Source organism: Cinclus cinclus, chromosome 3, assembly GCF_963662255.1.
Source record: "Cinclus cinclus chromosome 3, bCinCin1.1, whole genome shotgun sequence".
Lineage (NCBI taxonomy): Eukaryota > Metazoa > Chordata > Aves > Passeriformes > Cinclidae > Cinclus > Cinclus cinclus.
The window spans coordinates 110,069,001-110,096,606 of NC_085048.1; the positions used below are offsets into that span (position 1 = coordinate 110,069,001).

Below are 27,606 nucleotides of genomic sequence, written 5' to 3' on the forward strand. Positions count from 1 at the left end.
GAAGCAAGTAAGTGGTGCCTACACTGCTGGTCCTTTTTGAGCTCTTCCTTACCCTCTGCACAGTGTTGCAATCAGACTGGGGGGCTGTTGCACTTGTATCTGAGTGGAAACCTGCATAGGAATGATTTCCATTTTGCAGAGAAAAACACAGAGGCATTAATTGTCTTGCCCATGGCCTCGCTTAGTAACAGAGTATCAGCTTCCCACCTTCACCTCTAAAATCTTTCAGAGTAGAAAATTCAGTCTTGGAAAGTCGCCTGCCCTTCAGACTCTGTTCTGAAGAGCAGCTTCCAGGCAATGTGAATGCAGAAGAATGCTTTTCCACCAAGGTGCAACCTGGAAGAAACCAAATTCAGCACCTTCTGATGAAAAGACCAGAGATCCTTCTCGAGCCACTCCCCTCCAAGGAGCTGGCACTGTAGAGCTGTGCTGAAGCCCTGAGGCAGTGCTTCTGTTGTAGCCCCAGGAGCAAGCAGCATTCCCCAGTGAATCCCGGCTGAGGGGCTCTGGCTGCAGCGCTGTGTGCGCTGCCCCGAGGGCGGCAGCAGGGACCTTCGGGGGCAGCACTCAGCCCCAGGGCACCACCCAAGCTTATCTGCACTTTCTTTTGGGAACTTGCCCAGCCTGCCTCTGAAACAGGAAAACGAAAGCATAGCAATACTGGCTTCTCCTTGTTTCTTAGGGAAAGCATCACTGCAGTTTGGTTTGAAATTCGAAGAAGGTAGATTTAGATTAGATATTAGGTAGAATTTATTTTATAATGAAGGCAATGAAATGCTGCAAAGGTTTTTCCAGAGAATCTGTTGTTGATTTATCTATGAAGGTGTTCAAGGCCAGTTTACATGGGGCTCTGAGGAACCTGATCCAGATGAAGATGTTCCGTTTCCCAGGGGTTGGACTAGATGGTGGTTAAAGGGGCCTTCCCACCAAAATTGTTGTAGGTTTTCCTGGGTGATTGTATGATCCTTGTCCCATACTAGCGTGCCAGTGTTCTACTTGAAGTTCTTTGGGATAACACAGAGATGTTACCCAGCTCCAGCAAATTTTCTGGCCCTTTCCATAGTGACCCTGTCCAGCACCCTCCACTTACAAGCTCCTCTTTGGTCCCTGCAGGCCTCAGCCAAGCAGCTGTCAATGGCACAGCTTCCAGTGTGCAGAGAAAACACCCTGGTAATGCCTTGAAGAAGAAGGTCTTGAGAAAGCAGGACAAGATGCCCTTACTGCTCACTATGCCCATCATCCAAGAGGAAGGCAGTGTCCCATGCAACTCCTCAGGTAAGTCTGCTCCGTGGCAGCTTTTTCCCATATAGTTATTTCCTTGCAAAAGGAGCACAAACTGCCTCCTGCAGGCTGTTTGCTGCCTGCAGGAAATACACAGCAGATAGTCCCTAGTGGCTCTTGTCTTTCCTTTGGGGGTAGCCTGCCTGTGCTATCATCCCAGCTAAAGTGACCTAAGAAGAAGGGAGCAAGGAATAATAATTGGAATGCTCTTTTCTACTGATGCTATTTCCACGTTGAGAACTGACCAGAATTGAGCCTGGGTTGTTCCGGCTTGGCTTGGTGCTGTGGCAAAGCAGCTTCAGGAGTTTCCTCAGGGAGTTGCAGAGTGCCTCAGTCCTCAGGGCTGGGGGAAATGAGGGCGCTGGGACAAGAGAGGCCCCTGGGGGGTTCCCTCCCGGTGTAGCCATTCCCACTGGTCGTCCCTGTCTGGCAGGGAGTGGGAGCTCTGCGGCCTCAGGAACCTGCCGCTGGCTGTGCTACCTGTGGCACTTGGGAGCTGGCACTGTGTGGGCAATTGTCAGGTTTAGCCTGGAGCTGTGCCCAGCTGGGGGGGCTGGGAGAAAGCAAGGAGCCCAAGGAGGCAGACAGCAGGGAGGTGTGTGAGGCAGTGCCAGTTTGCAGCACATGGAAGCCTGGCTGGGAGCTGGGGCTGCAGGCCGCTCCATGGCGGGGTGCCTTGCCCGGGGCTGCAGCGCTCAGGGCTGACCCTCTCCTCACAGTGACCTCGCAGACGGCCACTGGTGCCGAGCGCCGACAGGAGCTGCTCCGTGAGCGTGGGCACAAGGACACAGCCTCTGCTGACCCGCAGCAGTCCTTGCTCCAGGCACTCTCCTGGCTGGGCAGCGATGACTGGTAAGAAAGGCCCCGGTCACTCTGTCTCCCTCTTAGCGTTAAGGAAGCTTACAAGTGGATCTTGCCAGTGCCTCTGAGCCCCGACAGCCCAGAGGGCAAAGGACTCTGCTGAAACCACTCCAGAGCAGTGAGAGGATCAAGATTTGAGAGCAGCCTTTGCTTGGCCTCGGTCTGCAGCTGTGCTCCAGCTGCTGCCGCTCTGTGCTGCTCCCTCGCTTTGCCTGCTGCTCCATGGAGCTGCAAAGGAAGTCTTGAGGGAAGAGAGGAAGCTGTGGGATGAGATGATTTGCTGGCTGAAGGCAGCAGCAGGATGGCAGCAGTTTTGAGTGTAGAGATTTGGGTGCCTTGGGGCACTGGCCCAGTGGGACTGAGTAAGATTTCTCTCTGCTCCCAGTGCTGACAGCAATGGCAGGTGACAGGGTCTCCCTGTGACCTCCTGCATGTGAGTCCCAGAAGCAGCTCCAGGGAGTCGCTCTTTCTGAGAAATGGACTGATTTGTGCTTTCAAATCCCCAGCCTGTCTTTACTCCTGAAAGGCTCATGGCAGAAGGGAAGGAGAAAGCAATGAAACCCTCTAGGAATCTTGGATTTTTGAATTCAACTTTTTCCTTTTCACTGCTTCGTATGGGCCGGAGGTGTTTTGCCAATACTCAACATGTGTCCCACAATTAGACACAGAGAGAAGGAGGCCCAGAGGTGGTAACCCTACGAATGTTAGGTGATGCTGGTTAAGTTTTTGGTGATATTGGTTGTGATATCGGGGTTAGCATAAACTCACTGTTGGATGCTTCATTCACACAGGGGTACGGACTCCATTCACACTGGGATAAGCATGAAAAATCTGCCACATGCATCTCTTTGTGCAGTCACATTTGCTTTGCAATTCTCTTCTGCTTCCTCTTCCCCCTTTTTGTTTGGTGCCCTTTGAGGTACAAGAGAGCTTCTGCAGGTGTGGGGGGTCCCGGTGACTCTCAGGGGTGCCCGTGGGATCGGTCACCAGCCCTGTGCTGCAGCCCTGATGCCTCACACACCTTTCTGTAGCTCAGGGCTGCCTAGAGCAAGTGCTGAGAGACAGAGTTGTTTACACCTTTTAAATAACATGTTGCTGTAGTGGGCATTGTTTTTGGTAGGGGATTCTGGGAAAAGGCAGAGTTTCAACTGTTCTTTCCCAGGCGTGGAATCTTATGGGACACCCTGCTGCTCCTTTTCTGGGGAATGTGGAGGTGGAGTGGAGTGGGTGAGACACAGGCCTAAATTGTAGAGTGGAAACTCAGCTCCAGAGTGCCAGTGCAGAGTCTCACTGCTGATCTGCCTGCTGGCACTGCCAAAGAAGGAACATGCCCCAATAACAGCCCAATGGGATTGTGTCTCAGGGACATGCACAGGGAGGTGACAAGAAACAGGAGCATGACCCAGTCTCACAGCTTCTAGGAAACTGTGTCATAGGGACTCCATGGGCCAGACATTTCAGAAAGGCTGTCTTGTAAAAGAGCCACAAATGAAGACACTGAAACCCCTCTATTTGTCTCTTGGATTTGTGTATGCTTTTGACAGCCACAGCATCCTGCGGGAAGGAGCTCCACAATTTCATTAAGTACTCCTTGAAAAGCACCTCCCATTGTTTGACTGAGCTGCCAGCCTGGTAATTTCAGAGGGTGCTGCCTAGTTCTTGGGTGGAGAGAAAAATCCATCTTTTTGGTACTTGCCTTTCAGGGAGATGAAGGAGAAGGGACTGGTCAACATCAAACTCCTGGCTGGGTCCCATTCAGAAGTCCTGCTTTCAAGGCTTCATGACATTTGCTTGGCAGTTACCAGTGAGGTGAGAACACTGTTGTGAACTGTGCCCTGTACTTCATACACAGTGTGTAGAGTAGCTATGTGCTTGTTCATCTCCATGTGTGCTCAGAGACTGCCTTCATTTCTCTTTTTAGATCTTATATTTCTAATGTCTGTCAGGTTTCTATGGGATTTGTATGTAGATGTAGTTGTATTCACTGGTAGGTCGGGTATCTGACACTCATCTTTGAGTGAGCTGCCATTATCATGAAATGTGCAAATGCAGAAAAAGATACTCTAATTATGTTATTTTCAGAGTCCTAGTCTCTGCCCGAGCTGTCATTCAACACTGCAAATTAGTCTGTAGGCCTGAGCGTGTGTTTTCTGTTTCCTGGCTGAGTGCTTCAACTGCTGGTGTTGCTTTTTTAAACAGGAGCACGTGACTCTTTTATCTTTATGACTGACGCCTTTATGGTTTGAAAGCAGCCCTTACTTTAATTTGGTTCTTTGTGTTTCAAAGAAAAGAGCCTAAAGGGAAAGCAGTTGACATTAAAGAAGGCTTAAGTAGATACTTTATGAAATTTCTTATTTTTAGGCCTGTTACATGCAAGTCTGAGGCCAGATATTGGTGCCAGTGGAAGTGTCATGCTGTGCATGTGCTCTTCTGCTCTTATTGTGCTTTTATGTTCTTCTGGACACAGTGGGATGTGTTGTCATTTGCTGGGACGTCTGTCTAAGGCAACTGGTTTTCTTTCCAAGGTCATTCTTATGTTTCCCCTCTGACTTCCCCAGGTGACCAACCTCCGCTCAAAGGTGTCCTACTCGGCCATTGTCACTCTGGGAGAGCTCTTTGTGACCTTGAAGAAGGACATGGACTCTGAGGTGGATGAGGTGGCTCGGGTCCTTCTGCACATGGTGTGGAACTCGCCAGAGTTTGTTGAGAAAGCAGCCAGTCACACCCTGGGGATCATGGTGGAGAATGTGACTCCTGCACGAGCAATGACTGCTCTCCTGGACAGTGGAGTCAAGTAGGTTCTTCTTCTTTCAGTGATATTCCTCACCCTCTAGAGTGCTTGTGGGTGGGGGAAGGGATGAGAGAAAGAATGGGAATGGTGGGAGGGAAGGGTCCTGTATCCTGCATCTTCTGTCAACTCAGTGACTGGATTCTCCAATCCACCTCATTTCTTTCCTCTTGTCCCCTATTTCTGCCCTCCCTCAGCCTATGAGTTCTCAGAATGAAAGAGCTGTAGAACATGGGAAGTTGGACGAGGCCATGAGGATGATTAAATCCAGTTCCTGGCCTTGCACAGAGCCCCCCAAGAGTCACACCATGTGCCTGAGATTGTTGTCCAAATGCTGCTTGAACTCTGTCAGGCTTGGTACTGTTGACCACTGCCCTGGGGAGCCTGTTCCAGTGTCCCAGGCACCCTGTGGGTGAAAAAGCTTTTCCTGATATGCAACCTAAACCTCTTCTGACTCATCTTCCCTCTGCTTCCTGGAGTCCTCCCAGTCTGTCAGAGTTGCCTAGATGTGGTGAATGGTGGGGAAGTGCAAGTGCCTGCAAAGGCTAAGGATAGAGCCTTGTGCTTCTGTGGGAAGAGGGACAATTGCAATTGCAGCTATGAGTGCTCTTTGATATTTCACTGCACTAAGCACAGAGGCCCTGGGAAAAAACATGCATCCTCATGATGCCATTAACTGGAGAAATAAGGAGGGTACTTGCTGGGGTATGGAGCACCTAGGGGAGAATGTGCTGGCTGTGACACAGCCGGCACAGCAGGTGCAGCTCCTGCCAAAAGGAGTCCTGAATGACTGTCCTGGCCATAGAGCTCTACTTTCTAATCAAACTGGTGTTTCATGTTAGCCTTGAGATGATGAATCACTGCACATACACCTTCACAGGCCCACTACTATGGGATAGCTGATGCAAATGCTGCCTTAAGTGTTTGTGCTGAGCCTGATAATTATCAAAAGACACTCTCTAGAACTGGACAATCTGGGTAAATTGATTGCCACACTTTCCCCATCTTTGCAATAGGATAAAACATTCAGATGTACCCCTTGCCAATCCTCACAAAAGAAACAGGCTGCATTGCTGCATATTCTGCAACTTCACGGCCCACAGTGTGTTTTCTCTGCATCTGTATTTTTCCAAAGCTCTGCAGATTTGGGGATAAATGGCTGGAATGAGCCTCAGTCCTGCTGCAGCTCTGTGTAATGGGTGCCTTCTGATAGGTTAGCATGAATGGTCTTTCATTTCTAAAGAATTCATATGTAATCTAATTTTTTATCTTTCTCAGTGGAAATTGTGGCAAAGACACTGAGTATCAGGTCGTGCAGGGAGACTGAATTCCTCCGTCTTCCTTGCAGACAGTCCTTGTGTCCAATGCTAATTTGAGTTTCTCTGAGGACAGAAGCTTCTACAGGTGTCTGAAGCTGCAGGGAGAAGCCAGGCCTCCTTCCCGCAGCAGTGGCAGGGAGCACGCTCTGGCCAAGGCCTGTGCTGCTGTTGCTCCTTCTCCCTGTGCCCCAGTGTTTGCTCTCCTCTTGCCAGGAGCCGCCACGCCCAGGTGCGGAAGTGTGCGGCGCAACTGCTGCTGTCCTTGATGGAGAAAATTGGAGTCACGAAGCTCGCAGGCACACCCAGGGCTGAGAGGCTGGCGCACGCGGCAGGGACGCTTGCTCAGGACTGCCACAAGGACACAAGGTAACCATCTTCATTTCACCTCCTCACACAGGAAAACTGCCTTGTGTCTGTCTAGAAAGGTAAAACCACAAAAGAGTGGTAACGAAAGGAAATATTAAGTTACCTCACGGTGTGGATAAGGGCCATAGAGGCATGGAATACCCGGAGTTGTATGGGGTCCATTGGGGCCATGGAGTCCAGCTGCCAGCCATGTGCAGGACATGCCAAGAGTCACTCCATGTGCCCAAGAGCATGGTCCAAACACTTCTCGAGCTCTGTCAGCCTTGGTGCTGTGACCACTGCTCTGGATTACCTGGGGAAATGACTGTAGTGGGTAAGCTGAGGTTGTCCAGCAAGAAGGAGCATTGCCAACTTCCTGTGACTTGAAGGATTCTTTCCTGAGATCAAAAGAGCTCAGATTTGGCAGTCAAACAGTTTTGTTTGATCTTAGGTGCACAACACAGAGCCAAAATGTTGCCTCATGTTCATCACTGAAAGACCCAAAGCAGATCTTTCTCGTTAACTTAAAACTTTTCTAGAAGTATTTCAGGGCTAATGTATTCAGTCTGTCTAAACCTCTTCTGCAGCTTTCTAGAATGCTGTTGTCTGTGGCTCAATGACCTCTAAATTTCTTCTTGAGGAAAACTGGTTTCCTAGTGGCAAAATCAACCCAAGCCACCCAAATCCCCTTACTTTGATGATTCAATTAATAGCTGCCAAAAATACAGGAGCAACTAGCTGCTGCTCTGCACACATATAGAATAGTCAATAGGAGGCCTGAGGTGTTTTGTGCTGGATTCTCTGCCAGTTAATGGAAGGCAAATTATTGAGCAATGGCAGCAAGGTACTTCTAATGGGATCTGACAACAAAACAGATGTGTTTCACTTGTTCCCTGGGATCCTTTGATCCCACAGAAGCACACCCACAGTTTCAGAGTGAAATGATATTTTTCTCTCACTTTGCTGAGTAGGTAATGCCATCTCATGCAAGGATTGCAACGGATGACATTAAGGTATCAGCCTCTTCTGTTAACAGGTTTCCTTTGTTTGTTCGATATCCTTCCTTCCTTCCTGGAATCCTTCTTTCCTTCCTTCCTTCCTGGAATCCTTCCTTCCTGGAATCCTTCCTTCCTTCCTGGAATCCTTCCTTCCTTCCTGAAATCCTTCCTTCCTTCCTGGAATCCTTCCTGGAATACTTCCTTCCTTCCTGGAATCCTTCCTTCCTGGAATCCTTCCTGGAATCCTTCCTTCCTGGAATCCTTCCTTCCTGGAATCCTTCCTTCCTGGAATCCTTCCTTCCTGGAATCCTTCCTCCCTTCCTCCCTTCCTCCCTTCCTCCTTTCTTCCTTCCCTCCTTCCTTCCATAGGCATTATGGACAGGAGATGGTGAAGATGTTGATAAATCATCCAAAATGTAAAATGCTTTTGGAGGGATCCATTCCTGCCTGTGACCTGGAAGATATTCTGAGAAGAATAAAGAAGAAAGTAAGTGCTTGGCAGGAGAAATGTCTCCTTTGTGCAAGTATAGCCACAGCTAATAGGACATCAAACATACCTAATCTGTCTTTATCTCATTCCCCTTCTGCTCAATCATTTTGCTCCTGGGAATGAGCTGTTAATCCCCAGCCTGTTCATCTGCAGACCACAAAGGAGCTGATATTCTTAGGGGAAAAGTGGGGCTTTGAATATTTTGACTATTGGTCACAAAGAGGAAAGGGGAAGAGGAGAAAGTGGGTTTACATTTAAGCATAACTCCCCACCCTGCTGTCCCTGCTCTGCTCCCAGTAAAGCAATGAAGTGAGAAAAGTGCTTCTGAGGAGAACAGAGTCTTTGCAAAAGACACTGGAAGCAGTAGTGCCAAGAGAATTTCCAAAACTGCAGCAGATGTCCCAGTCAATCCTAATTGCTACAATTACCGTCTGTCTTTTGGGAATACTGCCCTGCTGTCAAGCCCTGTGGAGCTGGAAGAAGCTTGGTGAATCCAGCAGCATCCAGAGGAAAATCATTTGTCTGGGGGGGGACTTTCATTGTTTTTATCTACGTTATAGAAGGGAGCGTGTCCTTTGTGCACAAACAGGGAGAGCGAGTGTTGAACCAAATCACCTTCCAACAAAATTGGCCCACCCCAAAGAGTCCTAATTTTTCTGCTTTTTCCTATAAGATCTCTTGGTGCCTACCAGTTTCCATTATTGCCATTTATGCTCGAGACTCATGAATTGGGGAGTTTAAACTGCTGCTCACTATGGCAGCACCCATAACCTGCCTTGGGCTATTGCAAACAAAGAGTTGGCATCACTGAATCTCTGGTCTGTTTCCTTCTGTAGGTTTGCAAATATTTCCCTAAGCCTTGGTAGCAGTGATCCTGGTTCTAACTTGTGTTTTTAAGCAGACGGTTTCCTATTCTATATTCTAAATGTTGGTGGGGTTTCTCTGTGTCCTTGTAGGGGATGGAAGAGCAGAAGGGTGAATGCCCATGTGTCAAGAGCCCTGTGAAGATGAGGAGCCATGTCTCAAAGAAGCCCCAGGCCACATTTCCTTCTAGTCAACGGTACTGAGCACTTTTGTTAGATGTGACAAAGCACACAACAAGCTTGACATTTCTCTTCCTCAGGAAAATCATTCTGGAGAGATGGCCTGTGCCACTGATTCTTTCCTTTCCTACAAATTTTCTTTGATAAAAAATGCCTATATCTGCATTAATAATATTTGTAGATTGTCTCCCGTAATGATTGTCTTGAAGTCCATGCTGTTTCCAGAGCCTCATGATTCTCTAGCTTGAAATCACATCATGAGTAAATCACCTCTGGATGTTTTGCTCACAATTATCTGCAGGTATTATCACCAACAAGCCATCATTTGGTTTTATTTTCCAGGGTGAAGTCGACCTCGGATGGACGCCTCCTACACCATCCAAAAGTCCAGGTCACGTTGCCTCCAGCTGTGGATGAAATGGAGATGCTCCAGAAGCTTTGTGATCTCCTGGAAGCCAAGGGGTTTGAGACACGGATGGAAGGAGTGGCACTCCTCCTAGACCTGTGCAAAAACAGCCCCAAGCTCATCACCACAAACATTGTCCAAGTATGTAGGGTATCTTCACTGTTCCTTCCCTTCAGCTCCTCTCCCAAGCCTGTAGCAATGAAGTTAATTCAGTCTGTCTTGGCACTACATCCTGCCTTGTTGGGACAGGCTGGTCCCTCTTACCCAGACAAATTTAATTCAGGTCCAGCATGCAGGACAAGTTCTTTCAGTCCAGCTGTATTTGTCTGGCAGGTGCCTATTGATGTTGTTCATCACATGATGACAGAATTTTCCACTGCCCTAACCTTTGCTGTCTCCTACTCCCAGCTGGGTTCAATGAAAGGAATCCAGCCACTGAAAGCATGGCAATTCTTCTCTTGATGAAAAATGGCTTTGGATGGGGAAGAGAAGTATCAGGCTGGGTTGGTATAACCCAAATATTTTTACAGAGCTACTTCTCCAAACTCCATCCTGTCTTGCACAAACACAACTGTGGCTACTCATTTCCATCCTTGTCTCTATTGCACTTGGTAAAGATGGTGTGTAACCTTCTCGGGTATTGAATGCTCATTTCTACATCCCCTCTCCAAACAAGGACATTTTAATCCAGCTTTCTTGCTGCTTGTTCTCTTCACAGATTTTTGATCATTTTGTCCTGAGAATATCTGACACGCACAAGAGAGTGAAGCAGATGGCGCTGGACGTGCTGGCAGAAATGATAGCCATCCTGGAAGATGCCTTGAACCCCGTGATTGTCCGTTTAGTGGAAGGAATACTAAAGAGCCTGAACTCAAAGGATACCGGGGTTCATGCTGCAGCTGTGAAAGCGCTGGAAAAATCCGTTTCTCATTTTGGTAAGGCTGACATGGACTCTCCTCAACTGTGTCTCTGCCTCTCTGACACAAGAGAACACTGAGTGCCATGAGAGCTCTTGTTGCCCGTGGAACACTGCAGCTGACATCCACCAGAAGCTGCGGGGGTGCAGTCCTTAGGCACCAGTCCCCCAAGAGGCTTGAATGTGCATCAGCATTTCCCACAAGTGCCAGGAGCCCTTGGCTCTGTGCTGCTTGTCTGGAGAGGAGGTCCTGGACTACAGCTTTGCTACAATTCAGAGGCAAAGGGGATTTTGGAGTTTGCTTGGACCCCATTAGAGTTCCCAAATGAATAGCTTTGCTGTTGCCATGAAGGGACACTGGCCCATCATGGCTCCTGCAGAGCAGCCCCCTGGAAGGCTCCACATTATAGGCAGTAGCTGCCTCTGTTCCACCTTTCCCATTTGTCTTCTTTTTTCAAATGGGACACTTATGATTCACCAAGTGCATTTCCTTAAAACAAACAGATAGAAATCCAGCTGTCAGTGATGTCTTGTTCCACATGTTGTTTTCATGGGGCAGGATGGCTGTGGCAAATACCTACACAGGCAAGGACTGCTCTAAATTCCTTTGTCACAGAGATTTATGTCAGCACTGAAAATGCTGCTCGGGAGAAATATGCCTGACAAATGGAGTGTTGAAGAGGCAGATCTTCAAGGGGAGTTTCCACTTTCTCCACCTCAGCTGCTCTGTGAACTCCTGAACTGCCTGACTCTGTGCCTTTGTGTATCCCAAGTCTGGGCTTCTTCCTGTTTGCTCTGGAGTTCAAAACCTTTTCACTGCTTACGTGTGATTGAACTCTTGAGGTCCTTGATCTGAAAGTTTAACATAGCTCCAGGTCCAGCAGACAACTTTGCATTGACAAATGTGAACGGAGAGGTTTTCTTTGGGAATTTGAACCCCCCTCAAGTAGGCTGGAAGGAAAGAAGTACATCAGCAGAAAATTACTTGATTTTATAAATTGGGGCTGCCCCTGCCCTTCCCCTCCCCACTCTCCTTTCTCCTAGGACCTCAGAAGAGTGAGCAGAAACGTGTGTTTCTCTTGTAGATAAAGTAGCACTGATGAAAGAGTTCAGCCACCAATGGAGTCAGCTGAGTGGCCAAGCTCTGCTGGATGTGACAGAGCGTATCACAGGTATGGCCTCTGCTAAGCCAAGAGGTCTCCCCAGGGAGCATTTCCAGGGCATTCCTGGCAATAGACAGTAGAGTACTGCTCCAAATCAGGAGGTGCTGAGCTTGTCCCTCCTGCCCAATGCCCATGGCAGCTGTGTTTGGCAGGTTTTCCCTGGCTGCTGCAGAGGTATGCAGTACCTGGCACGGGGGTGGCGCTCGGCCTTGGGGCCGAGCTCTCACTGGGGCATCTCAGAGCCCACCTCCAGGAAAGGGAGGGGTTAAAAATACCCGACCTGGCTCTTTTCTTGGGAGCTCAGGGTCATCTCTGGTCCTTTAGGGAAAATGTAGCAAGTGCTGTTTCAGGCAATCCGTTTCTTTTGTCCTCACAGAATTCTCATTTTGCTCTTGAAAAGTTTTGAGACTGAACCCTGCAGTGCCTGGGGGTCACAGCTTAGGTCAAAACTCAGCACCCAGATTAGGGGCACGGATTTGGTGCAAGGCAGCCTTTGGGGCCAGAGGGGCAGAAGCAGAGTGCTGAGGCTCCCTGCCTGTGCTGTCAAAGTGGCATTGGACTGAGCATTTCAGGGTGTGCAAACAGTGTCTTCCTGTGTCAGTGCTGTCCAAAATGCTACAAATGCAGCTGATAATTGATTCCTCAGAGGAGCTTGCTATGTCAGCAACAGCCCAGGATTGGAAAAGTGATAATCTCTATATATAGTGGACAAGATGATTTACAGCCTTGCTTTAACTGGGTCTAAATGCACTGCTAAGTGTGCCAGCATCTTTAAATGCAAGGTTTCATAGATGTTGTGTCTTCTTCAGCAATCTCAAATGCTCAGTGTTCGGTGACTGAGAATGTCAAAAGCCCTTGAAAGGGCATTGGGATAAAGTAGATGTCTAGGAAGAGGGAATTTAGTTTTGGGGATAATTTGATCTCTTCTTCAAATAAAGGAAATAAACATAAATTAGGACTCTTTTAGGAAGAGCAGATGTTCTCTCTGAGATTTAGTGGGAACAAACAATGTTTTCTCAAGTTCCATTGTGACCAATGTCTTGAATTGGATTTTAACTGAAATTAACACCCATTTTGAAATGGATGCCATAACCCTTTTCCTGCTTGGCAGAATTGGTTTTGGGCACTTTCAGGAACTGTTTAAATGTTGATGATTGCTGGTGGATTACGAGCATAAAGAAAATGAAGTCTCTTCCACCACAGAATTAGAAGTGGTTACTGCATAACATTTTGCCTGATCAGAAAATATGAATGGTGTCCAGAGCATTTCAGGTTTTGATGTCTCAGCCACATCTGCCATGCAAGGAGCCTGTTGGTTGTCAATTTTTTGTCTGTGTTTGACAAAGTTCAGTTCAGAAATTGAGCAGGGAGTAGGCTTCAGAGAGAAAGGGAGAAGACACTCGTGTTGTGGTTAAATTTCATTCATCTGTGTTGCATTTTTCTCTCTACATTCTACTATTGCAGTGCACATTGCAAGAAAAATGCCATTAACATTGGGAGGGGGAATGACATTAAAATGTGGAGATGCACAAATGCCACAGCAATGAGGTCTGGGTAATTACCTAAGACACCCTGAGGTTTGAAGCAGCTGTTTGTTGGAAGGCACAAAAGCATTGTGCCAAAGACAGCAGCTAGTCACTGATGTTTCTAATCCAGCTGTCAAGCAGCACCCATGTCTGGTGGGCTGGAGTTTGGAAGTGTGGTCTAATAGTGCCCTTTGCTGTGTGCCACTGAGCAAAGGGAAGAGCCAGATTGGATTCTGGCACTTTGACATCAAGGGTCACAAAGATGGAATTGTCCTTTTTCTTAGAAACCTTTCAATTGAATCTCCATGGTGCATTTCCAAATCTTCAGTGTGGGTTTAGACAACTTCCTAATGGAAATGAAAGGGAAGTTGACATTTTAGTCATTCTTGATGTTGAAACAGGTTGTGAAATGATCCAGTAAAGGTACAAGTTCTGCCACAGGTGCAAGTATTTGTTTGGAGACAGTACTCCTGAGGTGTTGTTGGTTCTATTTTGGGGAGGATCAGCTGCTTTGGCCATTTCTGGATCGTTGGGCTCTGTGTGCTATTTCGCTGCTCTTAGGCAGAGAGGCTTCCAAGAAGCAAATCTCGAGGTGGATCCTTGTTTGCATTAAGGTTGTTGTTTCAGAAGCTTGTGTCTCTGTCCCGGCAGTGCTTGTGGAAGGGGTTTATGCCAGGAGCCCTGAAGTGGTCCAGCGCTACGCCCTGCCCGTGCTCTGGTCCTTCCTGGAGAACAAGGCGCTGCCTGTCCGCAGCGCCAATGTGCGCACGGTGGTCACCAGGCTCGCCTCTGCCCTCTACGAGGTGATGGGCACCAAGCTGAAGAAGCGTGCTGCCAGCCAGCCCCCACATGTCCAGGAAAACCTCTCCAACATCCTGGGCTGGTGAAGGCTTGATGTTCTCCAGCAAGTTGACCAAGTGCTGAGATGGACACCTGCGCTTCTGACCTTTTAGCTGGGCCAAAATTGACAAAATACTCAGGAAGGGTGTGCATCTGCCCCTGCTCTCTCCACTGCCCTTCCTAGTCATGGCATGCTCAGGGGCCTGAAGACACTCTGGATTGAGGACAAAGTGAAGGACTAGCATGGCTCAAGCCTCCCACCGAGGTAAGGTGGGAGCTGGGCCGCTCTCTGGTGGGAGGAAGGGTCTTGTGCCAGCCTGGAGAGCCTGTGCACATTGCCAGGGAGCAGTTGTGCCCTGCAGGTGCCCCCTGCCATGAGCTGTGCTGCTGCCAGTGCCCCGTGGAGCTGTAGGGCTGCTGAGCTATGGGGCAGGGAGAGGAGCAGGAGGCTGCATGTGCAGCTGAGCCATTGCTGGGAAGCACAGGGCTCTGGGCTCCCTGCTGTCCCAGGGCAGCCCAGAGGCCAGGGAGTTCCCCTGGGAGATCTGTGGAAGTGGCTCAGGGTGTGCCCCTGGCCTGCCTCCAGAGGGTGATGGTAGGAGAATGTTTCCCTGTGCAGCTATTTATGAATTTCCAAGAAATGTGTTCTATGAAATATGGAGCTTCAGATGCTTTAGGTTTGCATTGCAGCCTCTGTTACATTTTGTGTCTCCATTTTGCAGACCTGCCTGGCTCCTGTGTTTCCACCAAGTTTTCTCTGGACATTCATTTGTGCATTTACCCACAAAGTCCTTTCCTGCTGTCCAGAAGAGCTCTTTCCTCCAAGCCCAGGAAGAAGCTGCTGCCTATCCCAAGAGCGTTTGAAGACAAGGATTTATGCATTAGCCTGTATAGTTCCAGATGTACATATGTTCTGATAGTTATCTGTAGGTTTCAATAAATATATTTTGATTCTATCTTAATAATTTTGTTGTTATATTTTTTATTGTGTATATTTTTGGTGGTATGTTTTGTTTTTTTATATTTTATAGTTTTATATTTTTTCCCATTGACATGCTAAGGATGGCCAGGTCCTTGAGACCTTGAGATGGGGAAGGGAGAGCCTCCCTTTTTTTTGGGTGTTTCTCTGGGAGGGCGGGGCCAGTGTGGGGAAGGAGGCCAAGGCCACGAGATTCGAAGCAGGTAAAGGAGCGTGGGGGGGCAGTTACTGGTACTCACCTCTTTTTGGCTCTGGAAGGAGGAAGGCAGCTGGAAAACCTCACCGCGCCATCCCAGTGCCAGGAGCTGCCTCTTCTGGTGTTGGACCTCACACCCCTGCCAGGATGCTGTCCTGCTTCAGTTTGCTATCTCCAAGCATCCTGTTGGAGCACCGGGACCGACACTGCTCCAAGGATTCGTGAGCAGAGTCTCTCCTCCACCCTTCCCATCTGGGACACAGCTGCCATCACCCCCAGCTCTCCTGCAGCTGTGCAGGGATCCACACACCTGCCCTGTCCACTGGGAACCTGCCAGAGCTCACTGCCAATGGCGATGGTAACTGCACCAGGGGGGAAAAGAGCACACAACCAAAGGAACTGTGACTGGGTTCCTGTTAATTTCATAGTTATTGTTGTTTAGATTGGCCTTGTTGTAGATTTAGTAGAGAACTGTTCTTCCTGTCCCCCTGTCTTTCACTGAGAACCTCTTGATTTCAAAATTATACTGACTCAGTGGGAAGGATTTTACTTTCTCCATTTCAAGGGAAGGTCCTGCTTTTTCCCTAGCACACATCTGTCCATTCAAACTAGGATACGGAGCATGAGGTGCAGGGCTGATGTGTGAAAGCAGGAGGATCTCCTCCAAAGTAACTTGTTTAATTGTCCATTTTATTACTTCTCTATTTACTCCACACTACTAAGGCAAGGCAAGCTTTGCTTGCAGGCAAAACAGGCATGGGATACACTAGGGTCCCTTGCAGGATCAGCAGGGCTGGCAGTGACAAAGCAGGCAATCTGCTTCATGGTGAGCCACTACACAGCCGCATCCCAATGTGGGTTTAAGTAGCATGGTATTATGGAGAACTCCTTTTCTGCATCAGATACTAAAAGAACGTTCACAGCTTCTGGTGGCAGTCAGCTGGAACATTCCACAGGCAACACGAGCTCTCAAGGCACTCAGTGTTCTCTAGTGTCAGAGGCAGAGACACAGTTGAGGAGAGTCCATGTCAGGGGTCAGCCTTCCCAAACTGAGCAATGGATGCTTCTGCCACTAACACTGACAGGAAATAAACAAACAAAATTTCTGTGCACACCAGGGCTACGTGTGGATTAAATTATTTCTGTTTCACATCCCGGCCAGAACAACATCGTGGTCAGAATATCATTGTTCCTAGATTCTCTAACACTAAAAATATTGCTGGAGAGTTTTTGTCATTCCCATAGATTTGGTGACATCCAGACACACTTAACAATCCATTTGGGTCCAAGTTCCATATTGCAGACGATGTCTTTGGGCAGCCTGCAAGTGTCTCAGCAGAGAATGAAAAGGGATGACAATACTGACACGATTTCTCTTTGCTACTTGAAATTTAAAAGCTCCGCTCCAGCCCACACTGGCAAAATTGTCAGAAGAGGCAATTCTTCCCCACAAAATGCTTCATCTCACTCAAACAAGAAAGCCACAAGCCAACAGTCTTCTTTACGCCTCCACTGCTTTATTTGGCTATTTCTCTAATAGGAATTAGCTTCATTTATTCTTACTTTGCTTCCTGTGGTCCACGGGGCGCGCGGCGGCTCCTCCGTTGGGTTCGCGGAGGCAACGGCAGAACGGCCGCGCGCTCCGGCGGCTCCGCAGCAGCAGCAGCAGCAGCAGCGCCTGTCTCGATCGGTTTTCCGCTCGAGTTCCCGCTCGCCCTCCGTGCCCTTCTCCCTTTCAGACTCCCTGTGATCCCGTTCAGTCCCGTCCTTGTTGCGCCTCTCCCAGCCCGGCTCATGCCGCGCCCCGCAAGGCGGCCGTGGGCGAGCCAGCCCCCTGCCCGCCCCTGTCGGGCACGCCGCGGTGCCGCCTCCGCGGGGCTCAGTCCGTACCGCCCGTGGCACCTTTTGAAGAGCCTGTGGACGAGGTCCTCGCTGCGCTGGTGGCGGTGGTGGAGCAGCAGCGTCTCTTGGCTCCGCCTGGCGCGGGCCCTGGCGCTGGCCCGGCCCCGACCGAGGCCCCTCCCGCGGTTCCGCCCACAGCTGGCCCGCAGCCGCCCGGCTCCCGCCCCGCCGCCGGCGCATTCCCCCGAGCGAGCCTCGCCGCCCGGCAGTTCGGCCGCCGGCCCCGAGGCGCCGGAGCCCGGGGCGGCTCGGGAAGCAGCGGCGGCCGGGGCGGGCGGGTGCCCCGGGCAGAATGCCGAGAGCGCGGTGCCGTCCGCACGGGCGGAGAAGCCTCCCCTGGAGCAGCTGTACCGGGAGGGCCCGCTGCTGGGGAGCGGCGGCTTCGGCAGCGTTTACGCCGGGACCCGGCTCGCCGACGGCGTCCCGGTAAGAGACGGGGCCGGCTCGGAGCGGGGAGGGGGGCGGCGAGCGGCGGGCGGCGGGCGGCGAGCTGAGCCCTCCGCTCGCCTTGGCTTGCAGGTAGCCATCAAGCGAGTGTCCCGGGACCGCGTCTTGGAGTGGGCGCGGCTGGTGAGTGAGCGGGGCCAGCGGGAGCAGGCGGCGGGGCGTGGCGGGCGGGGTAAGGCCAGGCCCGGCCGGGTGGGAGCCGGGACGCTGCGATGGGAGCGAGCGTGGAGCGAGCGGGGGCCGCGCAGCGTCCCGGGCCATGGGCAATGGGAACTGCGGTGGCGCCGGGCAGCGGGTGGCGAAGGCGAGCGCAGCATCGGCGCCGCTGACGGCATGGCGGCTCCCCCGCAGCACGACGGCGCCCTTGTGCCCCTGGAGCTGGTGCTGCTCTGGATGGTGTCGTGGCCCGGCTTCCGCGGCATCGTGCGGCTCCTGGACTGGTTCGAGCTGCCCGACGGCTTCGCGCTGGTCATGGAGCGTCCGGAGCGCTGTCAGGACCTCTGGCACCTGCTGCACGCGGGGGGGTTCCTGCCAGAGCCCGTGGCGCGGGCGCTGTTCCGGCAGGTGCTGGGGGCCGTGCGGCACTGCACCAGCCGCGGCGTCCTGCACCGCGACATCAAGGCCGAGAACGTGCTCGTTGACCTGGCCACCGGCGAGGCGAAGCTCATCGACTTCGGCTGCGGCACCATCCTGCAGGACACGTTCTACACCCAGATGGCCGGTGAGCCCAAAGCCGGGGCCCAGCCGGGCAGTGGAGCTTCTCCCCTGTGCTTCCCCAGGTGGAACACACAGGGAGGGAGGGAGGGGGAATGCTGCTTCAGCCGGCTGCAGCCAAGTTGCATTTTGGCAGGAGGTGGCTGGGAGGGAGCAATCAACATTGGCCTGATGAGCTGTGCCCGTGTGCCATAGGAACGCGGGAGTACTACCCACCGGAGTGGATCCTCTTTGGCCGCTACCATGGCCAGCCAGCCACCATCTGGTCCCTGGGCATCCTGCTCTATCAGCTGGTGTGCAGGCACCTTCCTTTCAAAAGCAGAGAGGACATCGTCCGGGGACAGCTCTTCTTCCCGCCCCGGGTGTCTCAAGGTGGGGATGGGCCTTCAAGGCACGGGAGCAAGAACGGCTTTGGGAGAGGCCAGGGGGCACATAAGTGTCCTGCTGTTGCAGCTGGGGAGGAGGTTCATCTCCTGGGCTGAGCTGAACGAGGTGGCAGGTGTACCTCTGCTGCTCTCTTCCAGAAGAGAGGATGGATGGGAAGCTGTGCGAACAGCTCTGAGCACTCTTAGTGTGCTGTGGGCACTGTGAAATCTGGGAGAGCATGGACAGGAGCTGACCAGCAGTTTCTGGTTTCTCTCTGCAGAGTGCCAGCACCTGATCAGGTGGTGCTTATCCATGGACCCTGCAGACAGGCCATCCTTGGATGACCTTTTAGAACATTCTTGGGTGCAGAAGCCCCACCTGGCCCAGGAGACAGCAGAGATCCATCCCTCTGCACAGTAGAATCCAGGATGCCCGCAAGCAGCAGCTGCTCGTGTCTTGTGGCTCTCAAAGAATTCCCCAGAGCATTTCCCAGTGGCCCTGGCATGGAGCAGAGAGCACAGCCAAGGAGGTGCTTCCTCAGGTCCCCGGCGATTTGTGGAGGGAGCGGCTCAGGGCTCCCCATCCTATTGGAGAAATTGTGGCACAGTGCAGTGAAGTTGCCACAGAGTGGAAAAGGGGAAACATCCCCCTGCAGCTCAATGGCCTCGTGATGTCCCCGCGAGCCAAGGCACATCTGGCGTGTTCTTCTGGAGATCAGCGCAGAGCTGGAGAACGCCGTCCTCGAGCTGGCCACTGGCAGGGCAAAGCTGATGGGCTTTGGTTGCAGCCCCTTCCTAGAGGACACGCTCTGCACCCCGACGAAATCAAGATGAGTCCCCAGGCGGTGCAGGGGTGGGGGGATGCTCGTGCCTCCAGGCATGGCAGGGCTCAGCCTGGCCACGTGCCGGAGGTTCCCCTTGGGGTGGCAGTGGACAATATTAATCTTTCTGCCAACTGCTCAGCTGCTTTTTGGTGGGGCAGGGGATGGATGTTGTGGAAGGGGAGCCGGCTCCTGGCCTCGCTGACAGCTTCTTCCTGCCAGCATGGCACAGGCTGGGGTGGGGGCATCCGGCCTGACAAAAGCATGCATCCATGGGGATAGGGAGCAGCAGAGGGGGACGGGTTCTTTAGCCATGGCCCAGCTGCTCTGCTTTGCAGGCCCTTGAGGAAGGGGTGGGCATACAGGTGGGAAAGGTAGGGTTTTTCCCCACCACTGGAGAGATTTTAGTATCATAAAGAGCGGTCAGACCTTCCCCAGGCCCGTGAAACGGTGACAACCTTTGGTGCTTTTTCTTGTTTCCAGGTCTTGTTTTGAAATGACTTTCATGCAATTGTTCTTTGTTTTTTCCAGAAAGATTGCAGCTTGTGTCCAGACCAGATGGAGAAGCACCGGCACCGTCCGTGGAGTGCATCCCATGCCGGTGCTAGCCGGGGAGGGTCCACGGTGTGGATGTCCCCTGCAAAAGGATAAGGACCTTGTGTGGGATCGGCTCCTCTCCTGGCAGCAGGTCTCCAGAGGTGGGTACCCGGTTCCACAGCTCGGGTGGCAGAAGGGCTTAGGGCAAACGGCAGCAGGCACACGAGAATGTCGCTCTTGCAGCTGCTGAGGAGGTTGTTGTGCCATGCTTGAGCAGAAGAGGTGGAGCGTGTCCTGCCACGCTGCTCTCCTCTAATAAGGAGGGAATGGGCTGGGAGGTTTGGGCTCTGAGCACAGCCAGCAGCCTGGCCTGAGCACAGGCTATGGTGGGACAGGGGGGACAGGAGCCTGCTGCCACTGACCGTGGCTTTCTGGTTTCTGTCCCCAGGCTACCAGCAGCTCATGCCATGGAAACGGCACCGCTCGACCTGCCAGTCTGGGAGGGCTGGACGGCAGCGGGTGTTCATTTGCTGCCCAAAATAAATCATTCTTGTTACTAACATCATCATCATCATCGGAGCATTTCTTTCATCCTTTTTTCAAGCTTTTGGCCTCCCTTCTTCCACCGAAATCTCTTTGCCTCTTTCCTCATCCACTTGGTGGAATTGGTGGGGGGGTTTAAGTAACACAAAAAGTTCAGCAACAATTCCTGTTGCCAACCGCAGCAGTCTCTTCAAGAACCTGGAGTTGGTAGCCAGGCCCACATTTCACTTGGAAAGGGGAGTGGTTTGCAGGGACAAAGATGTCCCTCTGCTGCAAAAGCAGGGAGGAAATCAGAAGCAGCAAAATGCAATTTCAGCTCTACCCCCGCCCAAAGTTGTCTGCGTCTTTGCCCTCCACTCCAAAATAGGCAGGCAAGGCTGGACTTGAACAAGGTTCAAGTCCTTCATGGTCCCTTGGCATTAAAGGGATCAAGTAAAACTCTCGTATGCAGTAATTGGAGTACAGCTACTGTAGGGATAAAGGAAATGTTGGGAGCTGGGACATCCTTCTTGTCTCCTTTGTCTCCCCAGGTGTTGTAGCCTGGATAGCTGTTAAGATGGTTGCAGGTAAAGGAGCAGCAAGGGCCTTTGTATGGGATCCACGGAGATGTTTATTTCAGCCACTGCGTGGATAGTCCAGGGTCAGAGGCAAAGACAAAGGGGAACGTCGGGGTGAGGGTCCAGGTTGAAGCAGATGGGTGTCCTGGGCAGGGGGAGCATCAGGGAGCACTTACCAGGAGACATGGGGGTGGCACAAAGGTGGGGTTAGGGCATGGGAGCCAACAGGGAAACAGGGTGGGAGTGACCGGAAGCCTGAGAGACAGGGAGAGGGCAGGGGGCTGGCCCAGGGAACAGAACAGGGCTACATTGGCATGACAGAACAGGGCTTGCTATGAGAGAAGCCTCTCGTGTCTCCCTAACTAGGGAATGCCTTTTAGGGTCTCCACAGTGGCGTGTTTTGGGTTCAGTTTGAGTTTGGGTGGAGATACTGCTTTAGTGTAGTGGTTTTGGATTGTTAATTTGAACGTTTTTAGTTGTGAGATAGGATTAGGAGGAAGCTAAAACAGGCTTAGCTTTAAATGGTACAAAGACAAACTTTATTACCAGAAACTATAGGGGAAAAAAGAAGAAGAAAAATTAGAATAAAACTTCAGACTACTCTTCTTCTTTCCACACATTTGTTTTTTTACATTGACAGCATACAAAGAACAACTCAGTTAGTTTACCTTTTCTAAAATAGTCATTTACTTGTTTCTTTCAGAGAGGAGATTCTTCAGCCTATAGAGATTTTTTCATAAGAAACCATTTGTAAGTGGTCTTGCTGTTCTAGTGTTTAGCCGTCAGGGAGGATAGAGATCTGGTTATTATGTAATATTTTTTTTCTCAACTAACATTTTAATTCATAACTAATACTGAGGACCATATCAACTTATGAGGCACACTTAAAGGATTATAATAGTTGAAACAAAAGCTTACTCCACTTTTAAAAATAGAGGGTGTTTTTCTTCTTCCCTAGGGAGAAGCAGGGGTTTTTTCACTATTTAAACCTAGGGCACTTACAGCAATTTTAACATTGATTTAATTTAACACCAACGCTTCTTCTTACATCTAGTGTTAGAATCTTTAATCCACCCCATATTTTTTTATGTGTTATAGGGAAACAACGGATGCTTTTCTATAGCATAAAAAAAAGGGAAGAATTTCAGTCTATGTCTTCCTTCCCTCAGCTGAGACTTGACTCTTCTCGTACTTTGAATTTGGTGTTTTTTGTGCTGTTTTTGTACATATTATCATTTTGGTTCTCTGTTTTTTTTTCCACAGGACAGAGAATAAAGTATTTGTAAAGTCATATTTTGGGCAGTGAAAAAGTTAATATTTTGCCGGGGCAGGAGAGGGTTCTGTGATTGTTTTTAGGTGGGGCGGCCGGAGCTCTTTACCATAAGGAGCCTTCTAAGGCCGCGCCGGGGCCGGGCTGGGATTGTAGGGCCCGGCCAGAAAGCGGAGATGAGTTTTTTGGTTGTAAGGTTGTTTTTTGGCGTTTGCTGTACGTAATGTTAGTGGTGGGCTGGTGGTTTTCCTTTTCCTTTGCCCAGCAGCCGAGGTTGGGGCCCTTGCCAGATCGGGGCCCAGCTGTCTCTCCCCCAGGCCGTGTGGGCGGTGAGGCAGGCCTTTTTTCCACCTTTATCTCTTACTGTTCACTTCCTCTTGCTGGAAACGGGATTGTTGGAACACTTGAGAGGAGACGGCTTATCCATAGTGTTCTGTTTTAAATTGTCTAAAACCGTGTGAGACAGATGGCTTCACATAGGAACATCCCCAGGGCTGCTGAGGGGAAGGCACCACTTTATTTGTTGTGAAGAGAAGTAATCAAAATCCGCAACCAACAAGCTGCAAGGCAGAACGGAGTGGGAATTACAGAAATAAAGGCCTTGAAAAGCAGCTTAGGAAAGCGGCTACTTCCTAGACAGTGCCAAACCCTCTGACCTGGCCTGGCCGGGCCCAGGGCTGGCTGCCCTTGGGAAGGGAAGGGAAAGGGATGGAGCTGGGGTGGGGGCTCTATGGCCATGGAAACGAGCGAACCACGGGCCAGCGCGTCACAAAGGGGCAGCCCCGCAAGGGGCTGTGAAGGTTGTGGTTGACACGGACACAGTGGCAGGAGACACGTCTGGCTCTGCCTGTCTGTGCCGACTGCTGGCGATTGGAGTCACCCCACCTTGTTCTAGGGCTGGGGACCGAGCTCCTATCGCCGTCTGCTCCGAGACAGTTCCCAAATTCAACCCCAGGTACTTCTGCCAGACAGAAGCACGGGTTCAAAGATGGATTTTACTGGAAAAGGAAAGACCACGGAAGGAAAAGGTGAGGATAGAAAGGAGCTGAAAGGCCCGAGTCAAATGGAGACAAATTCCACCAGATTTCCAGGAAAATTGGTCCATGGTGGTCAGTTCTGGCTCTGTGTCAGAGTTGGTGGCTGTGAGCTACAGGTGATCTTGCAAGGACATCCCTGGCATCATAACATTCTACCTTTAGTTTACTCTGCTTCCTGCTTTTTGACAGTAGCCAAATCACTCATACTGTCAGCCAGGACAGGGACTGTGGCCATGACAAATACAACGTGGTCATGTGATGCAAATTCTGCTTCTTTCTTTGCCATCAACGTTGGGTCTCACTACTGATAAATTTCCTGTTCTTCCTCTGCTTGGTGATTGGGTCCAACACTGAGGATGACAGGATAATATAAAAACCCCAGCAAGGCCTGCCTGCATGCTGAGAGGTCTCTGTAGCTTGCAGAAATAGCATTCGTCGCTGTGAGGGTCTTTCCTGGGTTTTGACAAAGCCAATCTCTAGAAGGGATCCTTATTCCCCTGTTATTATTGGATCCTTGCACCTTTCACTTCAGACTTGCTAACTCAATAGTGTTTGGAGGAATTAAACACAGGCTAGTCTAAGGAAAACTAAAACCAAACAATTGTTTTTAAAAATATCAAATATCCCTTAAGTGCCACACCCGTTAGACATGTTGATGCTGGGATAGAGGTGGGCATTGACCAACGTCACTTCTTCCCTTGTGAGAGTGTCTCAGCCTCCCACAGAGGTAAGGTGGGAGCTGGGCCACTCTCTGGTGGGAGGAAGGGTCTTGTGCCAGCCTGGAGAGCCTGTGCACATTGCCAGGGAGCAGTTGTGCCCTGCAGGTGCCCCCTGCCATGAGCTGTGCTGCTGCCAGTGCCCCGTGGAGCTGTAGGGCTGCTGAGCTGTGGGGCAGGGAGAGGAGCAGGAGGCTGCATGTGCAGCTGAGCCATTGCTGGGAAGCACAGGGCTCCCTGCTGTCCCAGAGCAGCCCAGAGGCCATGGAGTTCCCCTGGTTACTCTGCGAAGTGGCTCAGGGTGTGCCCCTGGCCTGCCTCAAGGGGCTGCTGGCAGGAGCAGGTTTCCTTTTGAAGCTATTTTCCAGGAAAGTTTCCAGGAAATGTGTCCCATGAAACATGGAGCTTCAGATGCTTTTGTTTTGCTTTGCAGCCTCTTGTTACATTTTGTGTCTCCACTTTGCAGGCCTGACTGGCTACCCTCTTGCCAAGAGGTTTTCCCTGGCAAATCCTTCTATGCTCCTTCCCTCCAAGCCATTGCCTCCCATCCAGAAGGGCTCTCCTTCAACCAAGTCAAATATGATGTCCAGAGGAGAGCGGGACAATAGGAAAAATGGCACTGGCTACAAGGATGACAATATTAGAAACAACCGGGACCAGGATTCAGAGGGAAAAGCACATAAGGTAAGGCAAGCAAGATAAGTCCTGTGTGGCAGATTTTCAGTTTATGTCCTGTAAGCAGAGATCGGAGACCATTAACTGTGGTGTGAGCCTAAGGAAGAAGGTGAGCAAAGTAGGATCTCAGCTGGACTCTGCACTTCAGGCTGTCTTTGCAATGGGTGTGTAGTGCAGATTTCAAGTCCTCACTGTGTATCTATAGCAGGAGAGGGCTTTGAAAGGTTTCTGGGCTCTGTCATGGTTGCTCCTCTGTCTTGTAGCTGAGAAAACACCAACAAGAAGGCAGCGCTGCTAAAGTTGTCTGCTCCAGCTAAGCAATCCTCCTGCATTCAGTAACCCACGGGTATCTGTGAACCATATCTATGTCTTGGTGGTGGTTTCCATCAGCTCTGTCTGGTGGGGATGGAAAAAGGAGTTTGCTGGAACAGGCAGTCCTGCAAAGTCAGTTCCAGGTTGACACAGCGTTTGAGCTGTACAGCCATGGCCTCCTACACAGTTGTCTCTGATGCTATTTCTAGATTTCTTCAGCTTCTGGGCAGCTGTGTGCTGTGGCATGGCTTTGTCCAGAGAGAAGGGATGGGAGGTGGCCATGGGGAGAGCAGCCCCAAGCCCAGGCACACGATTGCCTTTGCAGCAGGGCCAGCACCTGCAGTTGTTCTGGGTTTGCCATGGGGTGCAGGAGGAGGCAAATGAGCAACAGCTCTGGCAAACAGAATGTCCAATCAAAGGCTGATGTACTTGATTCCAGCCTTGCTGAGGAAGGGCCCAGTGTATCCCTGACAGGATGTGGTCCTTTAACTGTAGTTTGAAGAGGACTTGATTTGGGGCTTTAGTTGTGCCAGAAAGGAAGGGACACTTAAAGAATGGTGTGCACCTGCCCCTCCTACCTCCACCCTCCTTCCTGGTCATGGCATGGGGGCCCTGGAGCAACTTGGGCAAGCAGAGACCTTGCAGAGAGCAGCAGGGCAGGGAGCTCTGCTGAACTTCCTAAATGCCAGTGAGCCTGAGATGATGGAGGTGTGGGAGCTGGAGAGCACGGAGCATCGCGGGAGCTCAGCAGCTTCTGGGCTGAAAGGCTGCTGGGCAACTGTAAGAGGGAAGGGCAGCAGCAGAAGAATTGAGGGGCTTGAGAAAAGCAGGTTCTGACATCCTGCAGAATGGCTTTGTGGGGACTTGGTTGGTGATCAGCACTGGCTGTGAGGTGCCTAAGAGACAGGGAGAGAACAGTGATCTGAACCCGTTCCCATACCATCCAAAAGGCCAGTGGAGGCAGTGGCACTGCAGAACATGCTGATGCCAACCATGTGGATTCCAGCTGGGAGTGTAGCTGCAATTGCAGAAAAATGAGCAGGAAGAGAGAGGTGGGAAATTTGGGAGATGGTCTCTCCCTCACCAATTCCCTTTCCTATGCCACCCTTCCCCTTCCTAGGACAATCTGCTATATATGATATTGACTTTTCCTGTCAGGGCATGTGTAACTGTCTTGAGTCATGAATGAGGGCAAGGCTGGATGCTATATTTGAGCACTGTGTACCACTCTTTCCAGGCATCCTTGCTGTATCCCAGAGGTGGGGATATGAAGAAGGGGTCATTGGGTCTGCCTTTGGTCCCCCCTATACCCAAGGCAGTCAGTCCCGGTGTTGGCAGTGCTGCAGGGTCTCTGCTCAGCTCTGTGCAGCTGGATGTCCAAGAGTCCCAGGAGATGAGGTAAGCCAAGGTGTCTGCTGCTCTCCTCTGCAATTCAGCTCCCTCTTGCCATCTTGTGAGGTTCCTTTGCACAGTCAGCTCTCTCCCATGTACTTAGGGAAACCTCTGTGTATTCACCATTTGGCCCATCCGTGATGATCCAGCTCCATGTCAAACCCCACACCATGTGTCCCAAGAGCAGAGGTGGTGGTGGTGGGGAAGAGGAGGCAGGGCTTAAAAGCATCTGAAGATGGGTCCTCTGCTGGGCTTGGTATTGATTCCCTCTGTAATGTTTGTGGTGTCATTTGGGAACTGTATTGCATGGGTCTGTCTCCTGAAGATGATAGAATACTGTGATCCTTGAATCTCAAGTTCAGCACGCAAAAATTACGTTTTGCCAAATATTAGCTGCTGGAGAGGCGTCTGGACAGTCAGGTGCTGCCTCTGTAAACATGCTGTGGAACTTGTCTGTTTCTTGGCCTCCGGTCTGAAATGAGCTCCCAGAGAAGTTTGGGTTATAGATGTGTAAGCCAATCAATATTTAATGCTTAGATCTTGCCTTAAAATCAAAGAGGGAAAGGTTCTAAAGAAGTTTTATAGGATGGTACCTGATGGAAAGATATTGGCTTGGATATGTTTGAGGAAATGTAGCTGTCAAGCTTATCCGAGTGATTACAATAATGAATGAGTCACAGAAATATCATTCCTATTGAAAAGCTTAGGTAGGGCTTTAAAAGTGCAATCTGAATATCCTTGGCTATCAGCTGAGTTGGATAAAGTAGTTTTCTTATTCAAAAAGCAAGGAGGTGGAATATCCTTCTCAGAACACTCCAGTGCTCTGACCACATGTAGCACGAGACTGGCACCAGCGCAAGGCATGAGCAGGCAAAGCCAAGCTTTGTCAGCAGAAGCAAAGTAGCTGCCCTCCATACAGACTCGTGTCTCAGCTTAGCAACCTTTGCTGCTTCAGAGAGGCTGTAGGAGCCCCCCAGGTTTCAAAAGGAGAGACACCACAATTGGGGAGTTATGATGCAAGTTGGAGAATGACTGCTGTGTTTCAGCTGGAGCTTGGCCAGCTCTGTCTGACTGCAGCAACTGAAAGCTTAAGGACAATTAATCAGCTTTGCATCTTGTTGGCTTGATGTCTCTTGCATTTCCTCCTTCATCAGAGTGAACAAGCTA

The 27,606-nt window shown here is 50.7% G+C and overlaps 1 protein-coding gene across 1 annotated transcript in view; it reads left to right on the top strand.

Moving 5' to 3' along the window:
• LOC134042004 (serine/threonine-protein kinase pim-1-like) overlaps positions 1–18,979 on the top strand; it is a gene marked incomplete at its 3' end in the record, with an annotated part of 49,057 nt that extends 30,078 nt beyond the window's left edge. Inside the window, exons 4-8 of the mRNA XM_062489077.1 lie at positions 17,384–17,479; positions 17,573–17,623; positions 17,852–18,221; positions 18,410–18,586; positions 18,861–18,979. Coding sequence (XP_062345061.1) covers positions 17,384–17,479; positions 17,573–17,623; positions 17,852–18,221; positions 18,410–18,586; positions 18,861–18,979 — 813 coding nt within the window. The remainder of the gene's footprint in view (positions 1–17,383; positions 17,480–17,572; positions 17,624–17,851; positions 18,222–18,409; positions 18,587–18,860) is intronic.
• Positions 18,980–27,606: the final 8,627 nt, after the last annotated feature.